The sequence below is a fragment of the Panthera tigris genome, chromosome B4 (assembly GCF_018350195.1).
Source record: "Panthera tigris isolate Pti1 chromosome B4, P.tigris_Pti1_mat1.1, whole genome shotgun sequence".
NCBI lineage: Eukaryota > Metazoa > Chordata > Mammalia > Carnivora > Felidae > Panthera > Panthera tigris.
The window spans coordinates 40416825-40441543 of record NC_056666.1 but is presented as its reverse complement, the minus strand read 5'-3'; the positions used below and the strand labels follow the sequence as shown (position 1 = coordinate 40441543).

The 24719-nt window shown below is 45.9% G+C and overlaps 1 protein-coding gene across 1 annotated transcript in view; it reads left to right on the top strand.

Annotated features, from left to right (window-relative positions):
* Window positions 1-24719, top strand: part of ANO2 (anoctamin 2) — a 318443-nt gene that overhangs the window by 44719 nt on the left and 249005 nt on the right. Inside the window, exon 4 of the mRNA XM_042993671.1 lies at window positions 16837-16935. Coding sequence (XP_042849605.1) covers window positions 16837-16935 — 99 coding nt within the window. The remainder of the gene's footprint in view (window positions 1-16836; window positions 16936-24719) is intronic.

Genomic DNA, 24719 nt, shown 5'->3' with positions numbered 1-24719 from the left:
CTCTGGGGGTTGCCTTGTCATAGACTGACAAATCAGTCTCTTGGTAATCTCACAGCATGGGAATCCGGGGTTAGACTGTGAGCTCCTTCAGGACATCCAGGGCCTCCCTTAGCTGGACAGGATGTGGGTTAAGTGGCAGGTGAGCCAGGATGAGGGAATGCTCAAGGCACAGACCCTTCAGAGCAAGACAGAGGCAGGTGGAGGGTCCAATGGAGAGCGCTCTGAAACAGCTGGGTATCAGGAGAGGGAGGACAGCAGACGTATTTTATTCCTGTCTCATTTACCTGAACCTTGTTAAGGCTGATGGACATCCTGAGACTATTTTCTGGACTGCTTCTCTGATTCTCTTGGTTGCAGGGATGAATAAAATGAACTTAGAAGATTGTGTATCTCTAACTTTCTCTGGTTTCAGAGACGCCCATGAAGCTCCCTGAGCATGTCCTGTGTGCAGGACTTATTGAAGGGACTTGAAGTGGAGTGTGTTGGGTTTCCTACCCAGCCATGGTTTCTTTGTAGGCTAGGACATAGGAGTCCTGGATTCTTTGATTACCCACTAGTAGGTTCTCCATTCCTCCATTGGTTCCCTTCATTCCAGTGAGCTGTTGGGGTGCTTACTTTGCTATAAGCATTGTGTTGGGTGCCTTGGGACTTGATGGGGGAAGGCATGCACCCAGTCTTTAAGAAATTATTGCCTTGCAAAAAAAAAAAAAAAAAAAAGAAATTATTGCCTTGCTTGATCCTTTAATATATATATATATATATTAATATATTAATATATTAATAATATATTATTATATATATATATATATTAGGTCTGCTTTGACCTACCGGTCATTTACAACTGTGAAGACTTTTCCAGATTATTGATTCTTGAGAGCAGGTTTTGCTTTGGGGCACTGGAAGGGACACTGAGCTCTCCTGTCCCCTCTCTGGTTGTTTTCCTGTGGGCCAACATCCAGGGTTAAGACGGGGGCCACAGCTAGTCCATATGGTATCTTTGTGCCAATTAGAAAAAGGTCTCCCTTCCTCAAGATGCCTTGCTTCCATTCTTGTAAAAATTGTTTTAAGGGGCGCCTGGGTGGCTGAATAGGTTAAGTGTCTGACTTTGACTCAGGCCATGATCACATGGTTCGTGAGTTGGAGCCCTGCTTTGGGCTTTGTGCTGACAGCTGAGAGCCTGGAGCCTGCTTTGGATTCTGTGTCTCCCTCTCTCTCTTTCTGCCTCTTCCCTGCTTGTGCTTGCATTCCCTCTCTCTCTCTCTCTCTCTCTCTCTCTCAAAACTAGGTAAACATTAAAAAAATTTAAAAAATAAAAAAAAATTGTTTTAACATGATTTTGTTAGATCAAGACACTTTACTGCCATGTGTCAGAAAACTGTCAACTCTAAGATAACTTCTCTATGGTTAGGACCCCCTAGTAATGTGACATCTTTGTGCATTACATGGCCTTTACAACTGTACAGGGCCGACTTGGTTAGGGTAAGTACTAACGTTTGGTAAGTACTCTTGCTGGCTGATGTCTGCTGTATTTTTCTTCCAGCAGAGAGGTGCCTTCTCCCGAGTTGGACCTTTGACCCTTTCAAGTTTTGGAATATGAGAATAGGGTTGGGAGCCTTGGGGAAAGAAGACAGAAGAAATACTCTGTTTAGGCGGTGGTAGTTTTTGTGACTCTGTGCTCTAGTTTACCCCTGGGAGGATGGGGGGCTTTGCAGCCCATCAACTTACTTTTGCGGTAGAATGACTGAAAGGCCCGTGCTTCAGGATGAATTGCTAAGAAAACTCCCACCTTTCATGGAGTCAAAGATCTGTCAGTGCAAGGGAACCTTCTGAGTTCAACCTTATTGTTGTACAGGTAAGCAGAAAGCAGAGGCCCAGAGAGGCGCGGGTGTGACGTCCCTAAGGTACAAGTGCACAGCTGGCACCAGGACCTGGAGCTCTGTGTCATCAGCTCATGCCTAGTCTCTCCCACTGCTCGTCCTTGGGGGGAAGTGGTGCTGGAATAGCGTGGGTCCGGGAGAGCAGGAAAGACGGGGGGGCTTGCTTTCCGCAGAGACCTCGCAATAGTGGAGGATCCTGCTGGGTTGGGATACGGTAAACCTGCTATGCCGAGAAGATGCTCTAAAAATACTCCCTTCCCCCAGCTTCTCAGAGGCAGATTTTTTGCATGTTTGGTTCTTGACTTTCCCCTCCAGTTGTCCCTGATGCCAGAGTAGGCTTAGCTTCAAAGTAAATTTTTGGTGTTTGCTCCTTTTATCCCTTGAAACACACATGTTTAGTGAGAACAGTGGTGTTCTTGGATTTAATGAGGGACTCCTGCCTTTCTTCTAAGAGCTTGACTTGACAGTGGCCCCCAGCAGCGATGACTTCTCTGCAGAGCCTCACTTAGGTTCCCAGAGAATGAGTTACATGTTGTTCTCCCAATTGCTGTTGAGCATGGAAGCTTCTGCGTAAAGGAGGCAAGTGCCTCAGGGAAACCCCTGTAGTTTTACGAAGCCACTGCCTGCATCACAGCCAAATCAGAAGAGTCATCATCAATTGTCAGCCGAGGCTGGGGTGTATGCTTCATCGTGTTCCCCAAACCCATTATTCGTCCTCTTTTCCCTGGACCCTGAGTGACCTCTGGTTTGTATTCTGGCCTGAAAAAGGGCTAAACAGACAACACGTGTTTGATTCCGGGACACCATGATCTAGGCTAATTGCACCAGGATAGGGATAAAGACAGAGAAGCCTCAGAAATCATCTTGACCCATGAAGAGGAGAGAAATTCTTCCCTTTGTTGTGTTGAGATGATGTCACTGCCTCCTCCCCCTTTTTGTTGCAAACCTACTATGGGCTTAGTGGCTTAGCACATGGCTTCAGGAGGAGCCAGTGAGCTCCAGAGTTGGGTCTTTGTCGCCCTGGAGGCAAGGAAGTCAGAGATGCCTACAGTCAGACATGGTGATGCATGTCACAGATGAGTGACATGTGAGGAGACCAGTGTCCCTTGCTTTAAGAGTCCGGAAGTGCTTCTTGGAGCAGGTGTGACTTGAGTTGCAGCTTGCATGGAGGACTGCCTTTGGAAGTGAGCCTTGGAGAATGCTGCATCGCCCAGCCCGGTGGGAGCTGGGGCACCGGCTCAGCTGACACCAGCCCCTTATCCGTGTGGCCTCACCACTAGGCTTCCATCCCTTCCTTGTCACTCACCTCTTGCTACCCATTCTCCCACTTGCCACCTGTCACCTGCCTAACTCCTCATCTCCCAGCCTTTTCCCAGCCCTCCCCCCACCAGTGTCTATGTTTCTGATTATTCCCCCCAGTTAGTTATTCACATTCTTCTGCATTGAATCTCATTTTGTTATTTCCTGTCCCATATTTTCTAAACTCCCCAAGTCCCTTCTCATTTATTTCCCCATCCTCTCTGGTGCTGTTTGCAGCTCCGCCCAGTTTGTTATCATCTGTAGATTTAATTAGCATGGCTGATGACCCCTTTTCTTCCCAACTGGAGGCCACAGGGAGGGACGGGTGGTCTCAGGCAGGGCCAGCCCCACGGCAGTGTGCTCCCACGGCTGTGGAAAAGCCTGTTTTGGCTGCATGGAGGGTACATGTTCCAAACTGGTCTCTTGCTTCATATAGGGGAAAAAATGCCCTAGGAGCCAGGAGCCAGGTTTTTCTGGGAAAAGAGGGAGGATGCTGGAAACCGGATTGCACAAACCCCCTCAATTCAAATTCCTCTGGCCTAAAGACACCATCTGCAAAATTCAATTGCTGTTGGTGTTATGTGCCAGGTGTCATGAGAGGTACCTTTCTTGTGTCATTGCTAGTCTTCACAGGAGCTCTGTGAGGGCGCTGCTGCTTCAGATGATCATTTTTCTGTTTTACCAACAAGAGAAGCATGTCTCAGAGAAACTACATTACCATATCCATTGTCACACAGGGGCATATGAAAGATCTGGGATGTAGGCAGAGTCTCTCTGGACTCTTCCTTAAATATACCCTGCTTCCCAGAGACCCCATCTACTTCATCCTCTGGCCCCCAGACCACTCTAGGCTAATGGATTATTTTCGTAGCATTCTTAGCAGACGGGCTGGTTCTGAGTATTTTTTGAAGCCCACAAAATAGTCAACTCCTCTGTTCTTAATCATCACCATGATGGGTCGTTTCCTGAGTGTCCCTCATCAGCTCCTCAGTATCAGATCCAAGATCTAGATCTTGGTTAATTTAATAGCCTTTATTCATAAATTAATTTCATTAAGCTCTACCTTAATATGTCTTAAGTCTGGGTCTGGTGGGGTGGGGGCAGGCAACTGGTGCGATAATTTGCTAACGCCCGCTTCTGTGTCTGGTCTGATCAATCTGCCGGCAGCATGCTGGTTTTCGACTACAGGTCCTTGAGCTCTAGGGTTGTGGTTCTTGACAGAGCACTGTTTATTTCAGGAAAGAGAATTTTTCTCATGCGGGGCTTTCTAAAACATTGAAGCATATTTGGCATCCCTTCTTCCATCTACTAAATGACAGTGGCGCTCCCTAGTCAGTGTGACAATCAGAAGCTTTCACCCATTTCCAAGGGGAATGTACACCTCTTGTGGTTTGCATAAAGGTGGCACAGAGACTATATCAGGGCCAAAGATGGCTGAGCAGGTGATGTTCTGGTCCTCCGCAGCTCAACCAGGGTAGTCCTTTGAACTATTTGAAGAAAGGGTTCTTTACCCGAATAAAGCATAAACTAGTGTTGTGGAAGGTTTTACAGCTTCTTTGTACATGTTCAAAGTCTACCCTGCCTCCTATATAAGATCTCTGTTATGAAGGATGAATGGCCCCTAGAATAAAGCCAGAGCCCTGCCTTTACGAAGCCTGCTTCCCCTGACCTGCAGAAGATCACAGTGGCACAAAGGAGGCTTGTTCCTTTATTCTATTGACCACAGTCTAGACCAACTGCAGAGCGGATGGGCAGTCACTGCCCACCTATTGTATTTCTTGGGCTCACTGGAGAATAGGAAGAAATTCCCAACTTGAGCGCCACTGGAGAAAGGAGGAAGGCATTTTCTCAGGGTTCCCTGAAAAGCGGGACGCTTACTCTTCTCTCTCCTGTTGAAGATATAATGAATCTAGGTGACCTTACAGGGTTGATCCGTCCAGGTCGCTGTCATTAGGTTCACGGGCAGCAGTAACATAGTGAGCAGTGTGGCCAGCACAGCCCACAGCTCAGCCCTCTGGCTCCCTAGCTTCCACCTCACTGTAGGCAGGCTGGTCTCCACACACTGCACACATTCCTCCTTGTACCTTTGTCTGCCTGTCTCTTCTCTTCTGTGCCACCCAGAACGCTTCGCATATGTAAATCCCATCATATCGTGTTCACAGTATGACTCAAGCTCCCTGTTCTCCAAGGCATCCTCTCTGGCTCCTCTAGCCCAGACGCAGCTCTTTCACTGGTTTCTCACAGCAGTGAGAACTCTTGGTTGCACTGACAGAAAACCGGACTCAAACTGGCTTAAACAACAAAGGGAATTGATGAGCTCATGTAATCAGAAAGCTCATAAGTGAATTTGGTGAAGCTTGATCTGGCAGCTCAGATGATGTCCCCAAGGACTCCCTACTTCTCCATCTCTCTGCTTAACCTTCTGCAGGTTCTACTTCATCTTCTGTTTACTCAGTGGTCCCTTGGCTGACCCAGTCTTCCCCTTATGGAGCAGATTGACTTCCACTATTCTCCCCAGAGTTTTGTGCCAGAAAGAGAAAGCTGCTTTCTCCAGAACCCCTGGCCAACATTTCCTCACATCGTATTGGTTCTGACTGCATTACAAACATATTCCAGAACCAATTGTTTTGGCCTAGGGGAGGGATATGCTGATTGGCTCAGGCTAATTGGGCTCATCCCTGGAGTTGGTGATAGGATCAGGTCACTGAAAACATAGGCTGAGATCCAGGAGAAGAATTGCTTTCAGAGCAGAAGTCTGGCATTACTGATGAGTGAAAGGGAAGCAAGAATCAAGTGAACATTCACTAGTTGTCCTGTCTATTTGGACATTAATTACTGCCTAGTTATGATGTTATTCATCTGTTTTATGTGTTAGATATCGTTCATCTGGTTTCCAAAGAGTCTGAAAGCCGTGTGATGGCATGATAGCTTATATTTCTTCTGTATGCCCTTAATTCTTAGCACATTGCAGAGCACACGGTTGTTGTCCAATAAATACTTGTTCAATTGAACTATGTTGAGATGACTGAATCACAGAAAATAGTGGAGCTGTTCCTTAGGGGAGAGGTGAGTCACCGCTAAGAGAAGACAAGGGCACATCTTTGGGACGGAGAGGAGTTAATTAATGATAGCTTGAATGTTTTATAGAAGTGTCTTCAAGGAGGAAGAAAAGTATCAAAATCAAAGAATCACATAAGTTTTGAGTTAGGAGGGATATTAATGATAGGGTACTTTCAGAGGTAATACAGTGGGCTTTTAAATGCCTGGAAATACTTCTCTCTGAGTGGGACATTTATCACAGGGTCAAAGGAAGGAAGGTCAGGAAGGAGATCCTGGGCACTGCTGCCCAAAGGTCTGATGGCTGTTGAATTTAGTGGTGCTTGTTGCTGATCACAGGGTGACCCCAGGATTTACTGTCCGATCTGGAGCATTTTTGATAATGCTACAGTGCTGTATAGGATGGGATGATGAGGCAAGAGAAGTAAACTGGGACTGTGTCAGCCCACCCAGGACCTATTGATCATCCCCGGTCTGAGTTTGTATCGGCCACCCAACGGGGGGCCCTGTTGCCCACCTCTGTGCATCTGCTCTTCCTTCCTCTGGGCACTGAAATGCTCTCAGCGTCCTGCTGGGGGTGAGTGGGAAGCCCACACACCGCTGAGAGCTAGCCTTCTGCAGCATCTGATTCCACTTGCGGGATGTCGACTGTCCAAAATAGTTTCACTGTGACGAATAGGAAAGGGCAGCATTTTTGTCCGGTCTTTCCTTATGGTTTATCTGTGACCTTTCCCCCTCTGTCTGGGGCTGGCCATGTGTCCCTGCAACCTGGTCATCAGCCCCACCCCCAACCCTGCCAGTCTTCCTTAGTTTTTGCAAGAGGCCCTGTCCTTTCTGCCAGCATCTTAGGGGCTGATGCATTTTTGTCCTCTATTTTTGTAGAAATTTGGTCCCTGGCTGATGGATTCTGTTTAGCTTGTTACTTTATACATGGCAACTGACCTGTGATAAACCACAGATATTTAAAGTATCAAATCTATTGAGTTCTGATGTGTGTACACACCTGTGAAGCCATCATCAGAATTGAGGTAACAAACCTATCTACTCCGCAGAAGATTCTACGTGTGTCATTGTATAGTTCATCCTTTTCTCCTCCAGGTAGTATTATTATTAATTTTTACAATTATTTTAACATTGTCTCTGAGTTTCAAGAGCTTTGGTGATGGGGCCCCTGGGTGGCCCAGTTGGTTAAGCATCCGACTCTTGGTTTCAGTTCAGGTCATGATCTTATGGTTTGTGAGATCGAGCTCCATGTCAGGCCCCTCACTAGTGTGGAGTCTGCTTGGGATTCTCTCTCTCTCCCTCTCTCTCTGCCCCTACATCTCACATGTACATGTGTGTGCTCTCTCTCTCTCACTCTCTCTCTCAAAATAAATAAACTCAAAAAAAAAAAAAGAGCTTTGGTGACTTGTCATAAATGGCGCAGCTGGTGTGACAGAGCCAAGCTCCAGGACTGGGTCCTCAGGCCCAAGTACCCACAGCCTTCCCATGTCGTGTCATGTATGGTGAAGATTTCCCCCCATTTCTTTTGCAGTATTTTTGAAGTAGAATGAGACCCAGAGAACACTTATTCACACTCTATTCATGTGATACTCCTTCCAGGGTGCTGTATTGCCCTTGGGGGCCTCTACTCAGGGGTTGGTGGGAGAACAGGTTCTCTCAGCCCTTGGTGTGTAAGAGGGTCTGACTCCTTGGCTCTCCTAGGTTCCCTCTCACTGCTTCATCTTCACCTGGGCTTTGAGCAGAGGTTTTCTAGAGGGCTCCTGTCTGGAGTGCAGTAATAGGTGATACACACAGTAGACACTACAGTATGGGTCCAGAGATAATCGCTTCTGGGCACCTGTCCATTTTGGTAGCTGACCCTAGAGATCCTCCTGCCATAGAGTGTCTCTTCCCCTTCCAGGAACTTTGGGGATGGCTGCTTTCAGTAAAGGACAAGATTGGCTGAATTGTAATTTCCATAGGACCCTGGCGAGGTTGTCCTGAATCTTTGGTTGGGGACTAGGTGAAGTCTTTTCTGTAAGAGGGGACATGCCACAGGTATATTTTGGGTTTCTGGGACAGGGTTAGGTGGGCATTCAGTCCTACCCTTTGCCTTTGTTGATCACTGACCCATCCCCACCTTGGTCTGGAGAGGCTAGGGTTTAAGAGGGGGTTCCCTTGCTCTCATCCATGGCTTCTCAGAAAGGCAAGCTTTCGTCTCTCCTCCTCCAGCCAGGACATTCTTACTTGTGCTCAATTCTAAGTCCCTGGGTCTCCAGGAAGTCAGGCCAGAGCCCACTCCCTGACCATAGGTTGGAAGTTCCGGATGGCTGAAGGCAAGTGAAGACTTTGGTCTTAACAGTGACACAGGTAGACCGTGGTGTTCCTCAGATGGAGCAGTTGTGAGGACCCCCTCATTTCCTGCTCACATTTCAAAAGTCTCAGGGCCACTTCTCCACACTCCTCTTTAGTCTGTGGTGATGGCTGCCCCAGTCCCGGTCTCAGCACCACCTGGTAGAACTCCTCTAGTGTATGCACATCAGCTGTGGTGATTTGAGAACGTGGGAATCACAGAGGGCTTCTCTCACCCTCACTGTGGGACCATATGCCTGTGGTCCCTGCTGATCCAAGATGGCCTAGGTTGGTGATATCTTAGATAAGTCTGTCCCTGCTTTGTCCCTCTCCATGTCTACATGCTCATCTCCCCACCCTTCCTCTGGCAGCCCCATTCGTGGGCCACGATGTGCTGCAGCTGATGTTCTCAGCTCACAGCAGGGCTCGGGACCAGAGTACACTCAGGCGTCTGGGGTCAGCGTTGAGGTGGCTTGGCAGGACTGCGTGGGAAGGAGGCTTGTGGAGTATCGGTTTCCAGTGTTTGGCTAGGGCTGCCTCCCATTCATTCTTGTTTCTCTAGAGGGAAGACGTGGTCTTGCAAAGCCACGTGCAATCTTTGGATAACAACAGCAAGACATAAACAATATGGATAATCTCAATAGGAGTGCTCGGTCTCTGGTCCCTGCCAAGGGCCTTGAGCAGTGGTGGGAACACTGGAGGAAGGTGGCTGGGGGTACAGTTCCCTCCTCTAACACTGCTGTTCCTCCATCCCTCATTTGCCCGATTTCTTGTGAAGGGAGAGGCTCAGGATTGACCTCAGACACATCGGAGCCCCTGGGGACGTGTGCTGCCATCCCACACGGGGATTATGGGATGGAGTGTCAGGAGACTTGGATTTCATTCCTGGCTTTGCTACTAACTGGCTGTATGTCCATGTCCAAGCAGCGGAGTCTCCTGAGTTCTAGGTCTTCATTTGTTACTTGAGAAAGATACGTTAGCTATCTTTGGAGGCCTCTTTATCTCCAGAGTACTTTGGCCAAATCAGCGCATTCTTCTGAAATTCACCACATGCCCATCAGCTGGCTCTGCTTTGGATGCATCCTCTGCTGAGGATGTTGAATGGTACCATGGAAGTCTGATACTTGGCAAGTAAAGATACCAAAGACTTTTACATTTGATGTCCCTTTTATTTTCCAAGGTATCCCTGATTGTTTTCCTTAATACTACAGTACCCTTTAATGCTATCAGGTAGAGAGGTTCCAGGTATTATGTGGTCCCAGCTCAGTTCAGATTGTGTTTTATGAGCACCAGATGAATGTGTGCAGATGGGTTAGGCCTCCAGGAAAGGAAGCAGTGGTCTGCAAATGAGTGAGGGCTGGGGGCTCCTGTTAGGAATGGAGAGGTCCTCCTGCAAGGTCTTCATAAGTTTCCTGGTCAAGTGGAATCTTGAATAACTTGGGTTGTTAACATGAGAAAACAGTTCAGAAATGACAGTTAAGGGTAATTGAATTATTCTCTTAGAATAGAACCAGATTTAAATGTGGTTGGCCAAAGGTCACCAGTTACTTTCTGGGCTGTGGTAGCCAATTTTTAGAAATTTTTTTTTTTTTTTAAATTTTTTTTTCAACGTTTTTTATTTATTTTTCGGACAGAGAGAGACAGAGCATGAACGGGGGAGGGGCAGAGAGAGAGGGAGACACAGAATCGGAAACAGGCTCCAGGCTCCGAGCCATCAGCCCAGAGCCTGACGCGGGGCTCGAACTCACAGACCGCGAGATCGTGACCTGGCTGAAGTCGGACGCTTAACCGACTGCGCCACCCAGGCGCCCCCAATTTTTAGAAATTAATCACAGGATGGGGCGCCTGGGTGGCTCAGTCAGTTAAGCCTCGGACTCTTGATTTCAGCTCAGTTCGTGATCTCATGGTTTGTGGGATCAAGCCCCGCATCAAGGCTCTGTGCATGGAGCACAGAGTCTGCTTGGGATTCTCTCTCTCTCAATCTCTCTCCCTGCCCCTCCCCTGTTCATTCTCTCTCTCTTTCTCTCTCAAAATAAATAGGTAAACTTTAAAAAAATTAATCACAGATCTAAGCAGAACTAGGTATCTATGCATGTTGAAGTTACAGTAGATATTTATTTAGTGAGTGTTTACCGTATGTCAGTACTGTGTTGGCTGCTTAGGACAAAGCAGTCAACAAGATAGACACATTCTTTGTCTTCATAGAGCTTAAGGTCTGTCAGGAAGGCAAGCATTAAACACCTACTCACCGTGATTGCAATGTCGGCCATTGCTATGAAGGACAAGGACAGGAGCCATGCAGGCAAGAGGGGGGACCAGGCATAATCCTGGGTTCAGAAAAGGTCTTCTGGAGGAAGGAATGTTTAGCTGAGAACCAGTTAGGAGTTGGCTAGGTCTGAGGGTGGGGAGGACTTTGCAGAGGAGGAAATAGCTTACAAGCAGGTTCTGAAGTGGGACACTGGCTGGAGCAGTTGGTGAACAGTGGGAAGGGCTATGTGGCTGGAGTCCAGGGAGAGGGCAGAGGTACTGTGTGCCTTAGAGAAGGTGCATTTGATTGGGCCTGCTGTCTAGGCAACTTTAGAGAAGAAGGGAGGAGGGAGAGGGTGGGAAACTGGCCGATTAAGCAAGGCACTGGTTAGAGATGGGGACCTGCTTTGCTTGGTGAACTCTGTGCTCCATTAATGTAGTTAGTGGTGACTAGGTCTAGGAAACCAAGTGACAGCACAACTTAAAAGAGACCTAGAAAACCAAAATTCAGGTTATGACTGAAGAGTACAGGAGGCCCCCTTATCCATGGGGCTACCTTCCAAAGCCCCCAGTGGATGCCTGAAAGTATGGATGGTATTGAGCCCTACATATACTATTCATTTCCTTTGACCAGAGAAAGAGGGAGATGCAGTCATCTTCACCCGGGAGCTGGACAGACAGAATTTGTAGGGTTTTATGAAAACAGAACCATAGTGAAAGGAGTGGCACAAGACATTGCAGCTGAGCTGGAGAGATTTTATGGCTCTGTTGTATATTTCACGTTTCTTGCCTCTGGGATAGTTGCGTCCCCAAGATGGATGTGCTTGTGCTTGCTCAGAGAAGTCTTTGGACACTGGTTCTTCTTTGTCTGATGACCAGAACCAAATTACATGTTGTAGATTGTTTTACATGAACTTGAATTTTGGTTGCCTGATGTGATTTGGGAGTCCCTCTGGTCGCATTGATGATATGTTTATAAAATATCTTCCAGAGATGGGTTATATGCCATGGTAGGCAAGCTCTTATACACTGTTTATGTTGAATTTTGTGTTGATTTCAGAGTCATGTTTTCCGACATTGTCCTCAAAGTCTGGAGATGTGCTCTATTTTCAACCTGTGAATTCCTTTAGGACACATGGGACATTTTGAAAATCCTGTAGATAATTTTAAAAGTTCAAGGGCAGTAAACAAGGATTACTTAGTCACAATTTTAATGGAACAGGAACTGGTTTTCCCTGAGTTTTTCTATTGAGTGCAGAGATTCAGGGAAGATCTCCTATGTGTCCAGCCCTGTGGGAAGTGCTTGAGGAACACAAAAGAAGCACTAGATGCTGTCCCTGCAGTCAGAAAGCTGTCATTTCAGTTGGGTGGAGGGAATCACCATGGTCATGGCCCATAGATACGTCTCAGATGGCCTGTGTGCCAGGCCCTGGGGCAGGGACCTCACACACTGTCTTCAATCCTCACAACAGACCTGCAACATTTCTCATCCTTATTCAGATAAAGAAACTGAGGCTCCTTTGGTTCAGTGCCTTGTCCAACGTCCTCCAGCTATAAAATCCAGGATTCCAGTCTTAATCTGTTTTTATCTGAAGCCCAAGCTCTTTCCACTCCCTTGCTGTGCTTGAGAGAATTCAAATATGGGGAAGAATGGAAGTCAATTGAGCCTGGAGAAGAAGGGAACCATTTTTTTAATTTAAAGCTCAATCTATATTTATCTCCAATTTTAGATTCCTGGGTTAGTAAAGAGAGCTTCTGCATTTGGGGATGGTTCTGCTCAGGGATTTTCAAGTATTTGTTTTTCTTCAGGAGACATGGCCAGTCACACGAGCTAATGTTTCACATCAGCTCCCATGATTTTCTTTTCTTCTTCTTGTTTTTTTAATTAAAAAAAATTTTTTCTTAACATTTATTTTTGAGAGAGAGACCGAGTGTGAGTGGGGGAGGGGCAGGGAAAGAGGGAGACACAGAATCTGAAGCAGGCTCCAGGCTCTGAGCTATCAGCACAGAGCCCGATGAGGGGCTTGAACTCACAAACCATGATGAGATCATGACCTGAGCCGAAGTCGGACCCTTAAGTGACCTAGCCACCCAGGCACCCTGTGTGATTTTCTTTTTTAGGAGAAGGTAACAGTATTGCCTGGGTTGAAAGGGTCATGACTAGATGTTAGCACCACATGATTGCATACCAGCCTTTATCTTCATTTAAAACAAGTTCCAGTTGAGGAGAATGAAGTATGCTTTGCTGGAGGCAATGAGCAAACAGGTTGAGCTGCAATTAATAGATCCTCTAAAATCACAAGGGCTCAACAGTTTTATGTCTCACGTAAAAATCCCCGGGACAGCCAGGGCAGTTACAACACTCTGAGAGGTTAGGACTCGGCTTTTCTCTTGATACTTTGCTGTTTCTGGCCTTGACTTTGACCTCAAGGTCTGAGATGCTTGTCTCCATGTTCCAGGCAGCAGGTCAAGGGTAGGGAGGACGATGAACCTGCACACTGTCTTTGAAGAGGGTGGCCGGCAGCTGCTTCATGATTAGTATTATGGTTACATCTAACTGCAGGAGAGATACAGACTTGATTCTGGATGGCTATACACTTAGTTTTAAAGTGGATGAAGGAGATGATAATGGCTTTCAGGGGACAGCTAGCAGTCTGCCACCAAGGTCATGAGATTTGACCCTTGCTTTCTCATTCCTTCCTCAAACTTTGAACATCTGTAGCCACTTCAGTGCACACTTGAGCTACCAATTCTATGCAAACTTTCAAAAAAAGCATTTATCACAGGAGCGCCTGGGTGGCTCAATAGGTTGAGCGTCCGACTCTTGATTTTGGCTCAGGTCATGATCCCAGGGTTGTGGGATCGAGCCCCACATTGGGCCCTGTGCTGAGTGTGGAGTCTGCTTAGGAGTCTCTCTCTCTGCTCCCTCTGTTTGCTTGCGCTCTCTCTTTCTCTCTCTAAAAAAACAAAAAACAAAAAACCAAAAACCAAAAACCAAAAAACCATTTTTCGCAATTTAAAAATAAAGACAAAACATCATGTATTAAAATCAATAATAGTCATGATTTCATCTCAGTAAGAAGGATGGTACTGTTCACTGCCTTTCACCACAAACATCTTTTCTGGGGCCATGATGGAGAGCTGGGGGTGCAGGTCAGCTTCCCAGGTGGTTTCCTTTCTTACCCTTCATTTTCACTAAGTTAGAAAAGCTTAAATTACAGTTCGAAGTAGCAGCAAGTGATTGATAACTCTGTCTAGTACTCCTGGATAGTGTAACCACAGACAGACATGGAAATTGAGGAGATTCCTTGCTGAAAGCCACTGCCAGTGTTTGGTCAGAACTATGTCATCCATGGAAGCCGGAAGGTTGAGTGTTTATCTTAGGACTGCCTTGTATACTCCTTATCCATCCTTTGATTTGACTTTAGTCTGAAAAGTGTGTCTTTATGCTCTGCTACAGCTCTTGGAGGTGGCTGTTCACTTTGCCCAGTAGTGTGTTATGTCTGCCTCCATGGCCAAGAAAGTCATCAGGTAGGGCATAGACTGCTTTGATCCGAATACCTTTTTGTCACACTATCTGTGTAACTTTGGACAAATTATTTAAATTTTCCCTGTCTTGATTTCCTCAACTGTAAAAGAGAGACAGTGATAGTCCCTGCCTGACGGTGTGGCCGTACATCTTCTTTGTTCTAAAACACATGACTGTTTGGCTCTGTGCTGGCACATGATATGCACTCAGTATATACGCATCACGGCCATGGCTCTTATTTTCAGGTGTTTGCAAACTCTGGACCCTCCAAGACTTTCATACCGTGGTTCAGTCTTCATACAAAATCTTCATTTCTTCTTCCTTCTTCTCCTTTTTTAAATCATAAGCTTTCATCCCCGAAGTGGGGAGTAGGTTCTGGGTATGTGAATTACTGGATGTATTGTGCGCCCACAGTTCAGAATCATAGAGATAGTCTTCACTTGCATTCTGAACACCATAAAGTGTCTCTTTATCTTCTCCATTGTCCTGTGAGCACCGTCAGTAGTCCATATACTTCAATGGGGAGAGCAGTCTTCTGGTTTGCTACCTGTTTCTCTGCCTAGCACACTGGAAAAGCCGATGGTAAGAGGCTGGATGTGAATGGCTTCCACTGTTATCTTCAGCACAAAACCAAGACCAGAGAATGGATTGATGAACACCAGCTGGTCTTTATGAATGAAGCTGGGGAAGGATTTTCAAAGGGGACACCTTTTACGTGAGCGGGAATACCTTTGTCGCATGCAGAGTTGGTGTCTTCTCAGTACTGGTCTCCGTGCTTCCTGCTTCACAAAATACACCGTAATTCAGTAGAAGCCTCAGGGGGCCTGGGGGGTCAAGAAGCTACAAGCACGTCTGTCTGTGGAGCACACTCACTAGGACCTGATTCCCACGCTGCCCCCTGACATCAGTAGCAGGCTGGCCAGCACACCAGCATCTTCCCACCACGGTGCACGGGTTTTAGGTGATCTCCGACAGTCATCCAATGAAGGCATGGTGCTGCCTGCTTGCTCTGCTTTCTCTGCGAACACCGCGTTTGTGATGAACTCTGCAGGTGGTTTTAGAAGCTTCTCACCAATAATGGGGCTTTTGCCCATTTTTCTGACTTGTTTTGGTTTCCTTTCATTCTTTAGTGACAAAACTAATTGAATTAAGGTCAGAGGTAGTTGTTTTCTTTTTGTGTTTGTTTTGAAAAAAATTTGAGGTTTTATTTGAAGATGGGGAGAAACTTATGGCTTGACATCATAATTTGACCAAAAATTTTTTAATGTTTATTATTTATTATTGAGAGAGAGAGAGAGAAAGAGAGAGCTAGCAGGGGAGGGGCAGAACGAGAGAGAGAGAGATAGAGAGAGAGAGAGAGAGAGAGAGAGAGAGAGAGAAGGAGGGAGAGGGAGACGGAGAGACAGAATCCCAAGCAGGCTTCTTACTGTCAGCATAGAGCCTGATGCGGGGCTCAAACCCACAAACTGTGAGATCATGACCTGAGCCGAAGTCGGACGCTTAACCAACTGAGCCACTCAGGGACCCCCTGACCAGTTTTTATCACACACACTGCGGCCAGGGCCAAATGGATTACTAAATCAATATGACCTAAATTTCAGATGCTCATCACTGCATTTCCTTTCCTTTATATTTTTTGGGTGAAGTCTATATACTCATGGAATTCCTTGTCCGGAGTCATAGATTCATATTCCACATTCACACTGGAGCCCTGTTCATGGTTTATGTTGATGATGTCATTTTACATTGTACTGTTTACATTATAATTATTGTTAAATTTTTTTAATGTTTATTTATTTTTGAGAGAGAGAGAGAGAGAGAGAGCGAGCGAGCTGGGAAGGGGCAGAGAGAAAGGGAGACACAGAATCCGAAGCAGGCTCCAGGCTCTGAGCTGTCAGCACAGAGCCTGATGTGGGACTTGAACCCATGAACTGTGAGATTATGACCTAAGCCGAAGTCAGACGCTTAACCAACTGAGCCACCCAGGCGCCCGTGTTTACATTATTATTTGTATCCTTACTTTGGGGCTTAGGTGAGCCACTTTTGTCATTTGAGGCTATGACCCAGCATGATAGAGCACAAATATGTGAATGGGGTGAGTTGCAGGCTGTTCACTGAATGCTAGCAAAGGTAAACTCCGTACTTGTTATGAAGACTATAATAGGGTTTTTGCAAAAATCGTAATTGCTTATGTTTCAAATCTTGGGAACATACTTGTTTTAATTCTTCTTTTCTTCTGGAGCCACCAAGCCTCCAGGGACCACACTTTGGGAACATTACCCTGTGGTTTTTGATGAGGGCCCTTCTGGAACAGAGCTGGTGACTAGATAGGGGCAGGAGGGGACAGGACCCTGGTGTTTTGTTAAAGAGAACAAACACCAGAAACTGAAGAAATGCCAGGTCGGGGCTTCTAGTTTGGGAGAGCTAGGGAAACAGGAATTTAAGCTATGTCTTTCTAAGTGTTTCCATTTCTTCTTCCTTTGTACCTTGCAGAGTAAAAGCCAGGGATCCATCTTTGTCCGGATACACGCCCCGTGGCAGGTGCTGGCCAGAGAGGCAGAGTTCTTGAAGATCAAAGTCCCCACCAAGAAAGTATGAGCATGTTTCTTCTGGGTTTGGGGGCCTCTGGAGGGTGGGCTGGCTGGCAATAGTGTGGGAACAAGGCCAGGGTTTGGGGAATGAGGGTTTGTGGAGTTGCAATTGCTCTTGCCTCCCCAGGGACCCTAAGTATGGGGCAGTGATGTGGGTGGGGTGGGAAAGCAAGTTGGGGTGCAGAGAGGGGCCGGGTTTGGGATGTCCCTTCACCTTGGAGCTCCCCCTGGGATGTGCCTCACGGGAAGCCAGACATTGTTCTGGTCCAGATTCTTGGTTTCTCTGTTATACTTCCTCTCTCCCTCTTCTTGAGGTCCTGACACTCCCAGGCATTTTTTTTTTTTTTTTTTTTTTTTTTTTTTTTAAGACCAGATGTAGCAATGAGAGCAGACAGCAAGCCATGCGGACTGGGTAGACAGCATGCAGGGAGAATAGCTCCGAACTTGCTGCAAAGATCCCTATTCTGGTTGTGACTCTACCACTAAGTATTGTGTGGTGGCTTTTGCTGGTCTCCTCTGTAAAATAGAAGGTTCTTAATCAGGAGAGTTGATTAAAAGAAAACCATCTGAGGAATGTTTTTGGAATATCATGCCAGCCTCCCAACTCTGGGATGTTGATTCAGGTGGTTGGTATGGAATGAGGTTTTGGCACCAATATTGTGAAGAAAAAAATCCTCAGGAGGTTCTGATGTATATTTGGGTTGAGAACCACACAGTTCAGATGAGTTTTGAGGTTCCTTTCAGTTAGTATAGTTTATGTATAATTTCAAAATTCCCCCAGGGAATTCCTAGGTGAGCGTCTCCATGTATAACAAAATCCAGTGAACATTTCCAAAGAGAAAGGAAAAGTGTCCACAGATTTACTATTCTTTTTTTTGTTGTTGTTGTTAGGCATTTTAGGAGAAAACAGTGGCTGTTGACTTTGGCCACTTGTGATGTTTCTCTAGGAAGGGTTCTGGGGCACATGCTACTCTAGTCTAATGAGTGATTTATAGATGGTATCTCTCTTTCTCTTTCTCGGTTTCTTTGTCTCTGTCTCCTTCTCTCTCTCTCTCTCTCTCTCTCTCTCTCTCTCTCTCTCTCTCTCTCTCACACACACACACACATACACACACACACACACACACACACACACACACACACACACACAAAGTATTTCATAAGTGGTGACCTAACTTTGCAGAGATCATTTTCCTCATTCTGACCACCATCACCAGAATTTCTACCCCCATCAGGAACAGAACTCCATGTCTGTTGCTTTCTGCACTGCCACTGTTACCACCTGCCTTATCACCGTCTTCACTCTCATCACTATCCTCAGAGTCAGCAGCACCATTTTGATCAACGTCATTGTCTATGCTTATACCGTCTTCCCTACCAATAGATCGACCGTCCCCATCAAAATTCACTCACCAAATACCAACATGTTTGCTACCCTCATGAATCCCCTACTCAAGAGGGTAAAGTCTGTGGGTTCTGTTTTTATAGGTTTATTAAGACAGACGATACCTTCGTGGCAGGTGGACACATGACAAACAATGAACAAACAGACGTGAATATCAGCTACAGATATTCTGCCAAAAGAAGTAAATGTTTTGGGGTCACCTGCCTGAGTGTCTTGTTTTCACAAGGACCATACCAGGGCCTTTGTCCCTTCATTTGCACTGCTGCATTGTCTCCTAGTTTTGGACCTCTTGCTCCTAATCCCATTGTCCTCGAACGCAGGCGCCATCTTTATTGTGGACCTCCACTCCTCCTCCATAGATGATTAGAGGATTTCCTGGTTTGCTGGCAACATGCCTCAAGTATCAGTCTTGGATGGAGGCTTCTGCTTCCCTCTGGTGGTGTCACAACCTGGCTAACCGTTTCACTTCTCTTTCTTCTGGCTTCTAACTTTCTCTCTGCTGGCTGATCCTTGGAAAGAAGGTGAGCAAAACTCCAAAGCCCATGCTATGGCTTCTATCTCCCAGGATGCTCCTAATAGCAGGGAAGCCAGAGACACAGAAGAAGTGTGTATCCTTCTTCTTTCCCCTTTTTGTCTCTTCTTTGCTCTCCTTGCCATCCTTCTTCCCTCTCCCTTGTACCTCTCTCTCCTGGTGCCTTTTCCTTGCCTCCCTCTCTGTTCTTGGGACATCCTACCATACCTCTCGTTTCTCTACCACCTTCCTCTCCTCCTCATTCCCAGACTCAGCCCCCAAGTAATGCCTGCCCCTGGTCTCTGCTTGTCCTTGCATAGGCTCATACCTTTGAGAGCATAGATCTGCTTAAATGACCTATTTTCCTGCAGAGTCATGTGTCCCCATACGCTTAGCCTGTTGGAACTACCATCTATAGTTTGGGTAGTACCTGCACTTGAATTTGTAGTTGGAATGATTAGGGCAAGGACATATTACAGTGCAGCCATCTCTGAGTTTCCCTCCTTCTTTGTCTTTTTTTTTTTTTTTTTGCATTTTAAAAGAAATCAAATATATTTGACATAACCTTGTGTAAATATAAGGCATACAACATGTAAATTGGACACATTTATATACTGTAATATGATTGCCATTGTAGAGGTAATTAGCACCTGTATCACTGTTACATAATTATTCTTTCTTTTTGGCGGTTGGAATAATTAAGTTCTAGTCTCTGGTTGTAGTACAACGTTGTTGTCTATATTCACTCTACTGTGCCTGAAATCTCTATGGCTTATTTACTACTTGTTACTGGTTTGTACCCTTTAAACAGCAGCTGTTTTATCCCCCCACCCCATTCCCTGGCAACCACCATTTTACTCTCTGTTTTTATAGGTTTGGCTTCTTAGATTCCACATATAAGTGATATTACATAGTACAGTTTTTTTTTCCTCTGCTTTCATTGCACTTAGCATGGTGTGCTCAAGGTTCATCTATGTTGCAAATGGCAGGAATTCTTTTTTTCTCATGGCTGAGTAAGATTCCACTGTGTACACATACTACATCTTCTGTATCCATTCATTGATTGATGCACAGTCAGGCTGTCCCCACCCCCTTCCTTTTCCTTTTAGAGGCTGAGGGTGGTAGACACTGTGGTAGGGTCTAGAAGACCAGACTTCTAGCCTTGGTTCCATGTTTATTTGCAGTGTGATTTGGGGATGTCACTTCGTCTTCCAGAGCCCCAGTTTCCTCATCTATGATATAGGCTATAATAGTACATGCCCTATTTTTTCTTAAAAGGGTGTTGTAAGACTCTAACTCCTAACTGGTGCTATGGAAGTGTAGGAGTTTATCATTGTGTCTGTGTGCTCAAATATTTTTATGTGCATTCTCGATTCCTAGCCCTTCCCCGACCCAGCCAGCTTCACTGCAGCCAACACTGATGGAAGACCCACTGTAGGGGGTCTTTGGAGAGACACTGAAGGGCACAGAAATAATCCATGCTCTCAGAGAGTTTACAAAGGGCTCATCAGGAATAAACATACGCAGACATCAAAGCATGAGTAAAACACTATCTCAAATGGCAACTCATTAGCACAGCACAGATCTATATGTAAATACGATGGGGCAAGGAATCTGGGGAGAGCAAAGCCAGGTGGTGGCTCCTGGAAGGCTGCAGATATAACAGAAGGAACTTCTCCCCAAAGTTTCTGGGTCCCATACTTGACACAGGTGGACTGTGTGTCATCCTTCTGTGGGTCCAGCCACATGGCCCTGATCTTCTTTGTAGTCATAGGATGCAGTGGCTGACCTCACAGGGGATGTCATAAGCAGGAGAGGAGGTATAACTTGGTAGGCAGGGTAGGATGCATGTTTTTCAAAATCAGTCTGACAGAACCTGATCACAGGGGTGGAGGTGGGGGCTATACCCAGAGGCATGGACAGGGAGGATGAGGCAGGGAAATCTGTGCAAGGTTAGTATGGGGGCCACTGGCGTTTTCCTCCTGTTTTAGTGGGTTTGGGAAGTGACTACGGTGAGAATAAACTACGTTTGCAGAGAGCCACATCCTGGTGGTGGGGGGAACGTGGAGGAAGGCTGAGGCACAGTGTGGGATCAGTTGAGCATCCTCCGGGCCAGTGGAGGTTTGTATCATAACTCAGCAGGGTCTGGAGAGACCAGGAAGATGGGGAGGAAATCGCGAAATCAAGATCTCTAAACCTGGACAAATCCATAGTAACGCGTCTAGGGACTCAGAGTCCTGAACACAGATATTAACCAGGAGGGGGATCTTGGAAGGAAACATTTGTTTTCCAAGAACAACAACAGAAGAGCCAGCATTTTGTGAGGGACACTCAACCTCCGTGCACAGGAAGGGGGTGGGGAGGCCTGGCCTTTGGCCCCGGGGCAGCCTGGGAAGGTTTGAAATGGGTGCCTTTCTCACCTCTGCTCATTACCAAAATGGGCCTTCTAGATTGCGCTCAACATTTATGTTTCTCCCTCATTCGCCTTTTGTCCATATAAACGAACATTCCCCCCTCTTTTACCCCTTACGTTCACTGACTCTCCAAGTGCTTCCTGCAACAGAGACAAGGGTGGAAACAGACAAGGGGGAGTTAACAGAGTCCATTCTTGTCCATGAGGTCATATTAATCTAGTCAGAATCCACCAAATTTGGAAGAAGTGATATGCCTGGGGTGGGTGAAAATCACTTTTGTCCAGTCTGTCAAAATTTATGTAGCTGTTTTTGAGTAGAGAGACTGATATTGCAGGGGCTACTTTTGCTGTTCCCTGAAGTCTATGAGGACTTTAGCTTATGAGTCCTTCGCAGGCAAGGAGATGCTGTTAACTTCCAGCAAGTTGTATCTTTTTAGGAAAGCAGGCTTAGAGCAAGCCTCATCTCCAAAACAGGAGTAATAAATGTCGTGGCAGGTTGTTGAAAGGAGTGGTGATGATATCGGATGTCTAGCATAGAGGCACACACAACACATGATAGCGGGTACTTTTACTGTTGTCGTTGTTGTTCACACGTGATGTGAATAGGGCGGCACAGTCGGCAATGAATCCGCCGACTCTTTCCTGCTGTTTCCCTTCACAGCCAGCATCTGCAGCGTTGGGGGAAACTGGACCTAGTTCCTTAAACCTGCGACGGCAGCCAGAAGCCCAGACATAGAGTCTGGGGAGAGGCGGGAACAGATGGCCTTTGCACTGTGTGCTGGGGGATTTCTGTTTCCTAGAGCATGGCTCCTTGGGGTGTCCCTAAACATAATGGTTGCATGTGTGAGACCTGTGGCGCAGTCCCTGGGAGAGTCAGCAGGAAGACTGCTCAGCCCCGCAGTGCAGGAGGGAGGTCTTGAAGGCGCCCATTTCCAGGGATAGACAGCAGATGTGGCAAAAGGAGACTTGAGTTTCACTATTGGCTCTGCCCCCCTGAACCTGGGGTTGATTCATATCTTACCCTATTTTGCAAAACAGGATTTGTGATGGGTTACAAGCAAAATCATAAATACAAAGGGATCATTTTTTAACAAAGGGTAAATAGAAAAGAACCCTGTGATTGGGGGACAGTAAGGAAGTGCAGGGGAAATGATGACAGTAGAAATGAAAAAAATAAGAGTGATTAATGCAAGTGTGACATATTTCCCTTTGAGCTTCCTGGTAGCCAAGGAAGGAAGGACTGTGGTTCATGTAATCCATGGAGATGAGCATCTGTTTTGTCAGAGGACCCAAACTTTTTCCTGTGGTTAAAGTATAATTGCAATGTAAAGGACAGAAACAATATAAGGGACGTATTTTTAGTAATGAGTTCATATAAAGTGCTGGAATGTTCTTTGCATAGGAATCTTTTAACTGCTTTTGGATAAAAGCTGACATTGCCGTGTTAAACTGCAGTGCAAGGTGGATTGTAGTACAAAGTAATGTGTGGAAATTTCTGGTGAGTCAATGATCCAAAGAGAAAAGGGCAGAAATAGCATTCATCTTTTAAGTCTCTCCATGGAATCCTTGGTTTGAGATCTCTTTTATCTACCAAACTGCATTTATTAAAGAATAGTTCATCATTTGATTTTCATTAACTGAAAAAATATATAAATGCCATTAAGAAATTGGTGTTACCACACTGAACTATTAGAATTTCATCTTAAAAGCAAAGAAACTTGGCATTTTGGTTAGCCTCAATGGCCCCTTAGAGGAAGATATTAATTCCATTAAGCCTTATAAATTATTAGAAGTTGTTCTCGGATACCTGCTACTGCCTCTCTAGAGATTCTGATTTGGTAACTGTGGTTTTGCAAAAGCTCCACGGGAAGACTCTCCCTCTGGCTTATGGTGTCCAGCCAGCTTCAGGTACTCTGCCCAGTCAGGACCACAGCACTTCTTGCTTCTTAATTATCTAGAGGTGAGGCTTATATTAATCAGGTTCCTCCAGAGAAATAGAACCAATAAGACGTGTGTGTGTGTGTGTGTGTGTGTGTGTGTGTGTGTGTTATATTTATTATGAGGAATTGTTCCAAGTGATTATGGTAAGCTGATTATGGTACCCAAGAGAGCTAATGGTATAAGTTCCAGTCCAAATGCCCATCAGGTTGGAGACCCAACAAGAGCCCATTTCAGTTCCAGTCTGAGGGCAGGAAAAAAAAAAAAAAATCAATGTCCCAGCTCAAACAAGCAGGCAGGAGAAGTTCCCTCTTAGTCAACCTTTGTGTTCTATTGAGGCCTTCAACTGATTGGATGGAGGGCCACCACATTAGGGGGGCAAACTGCTTTACTCAGTGTATCCATTCAAATTGTTAATCTCATCCAAAAACCATCCTCCAAACACACTCAGAATAATGCTGGCCGAATATCTGGGCACCCCGTGGCCAGTCAAGTTGACACATACAATTAGCCATCACAAGTGCTTGTGCTTTTTTTAAGGTCCATAATCCTTTTTTTGTAGTGGTATGAATAGTGTGTCCAAAAATAGGTATCCAAGCCCTAACTGTGGAACTTATGAATGCGATCTTATTTGGAAAAAGGGTCTTTGCAGATAGAATTAGGTAAGGATCTCAAGATCATCCTGGATGTTGGGTGGGCCCAAATCCAATTATTGGCTGAAAGATAATTGAGATCCACAGACACACAGGGAAGAAGACCAGGTGAAGACAAAGGCTGTGAATGGAGGAATGCAGCTCCAAGCCAAGGTGAATGCTTGGGGCCCTCAGAACCTAAGGAAGGTTTTCCCCTTAGAGCCTTCAGAGGGGGTGGAGGCCTGTTGGCAGCCCAATTCCAGACTTGTGGCTTTCACATCTGTGAGAGCATACATTTCTGCTGTTTCAGGCCACCCACTTTGTGGTAGTTTGTTATGAAAGCCCTGGGGAATGAGTATACTCTTCCTCTGGGCAGAAAGCAACAAGCCAATGATCCAAGACCTGGGTCTCAGGTAGGCTTGTGGGTTTGCTCTGTATCCCAGGAATCCATTTGGCATTTTCTAAGGTTGCTTGAAGTAGCCTTGTTCATTCCTTGATGCTGGGCTGTGGACTCCTCTGGAGGAGCCTTTGTGCAAGCATCCTCCTTCATGACCTCACCATGTCTGTGTCTGTTTCACGTTCTGCTTTTGCTTTAATGAAATCCGAAGAGACTGGAAGGGGCTCATCTTAGCACACATAGTGGAAGGAGACCCAGTGTGGCTAAGAGCTGCTTTTCAATTCAGCAATTATTTCCCCACTTATACTTCTGATCCCAAAGATAATTGTTGGTTTGATTAGGTGAAAGCTTCTTTCTGCCTTGATAAGGGGTAAATAAGGATAAAGTCTGTTAGCGTGTTTTAAAGGTTGCCCATATTTCATAATTCTTATGGTTGGCTTTGAGGAGAAAGGTAGTCAAACCACTATCAATGATATCACTCAAAATATC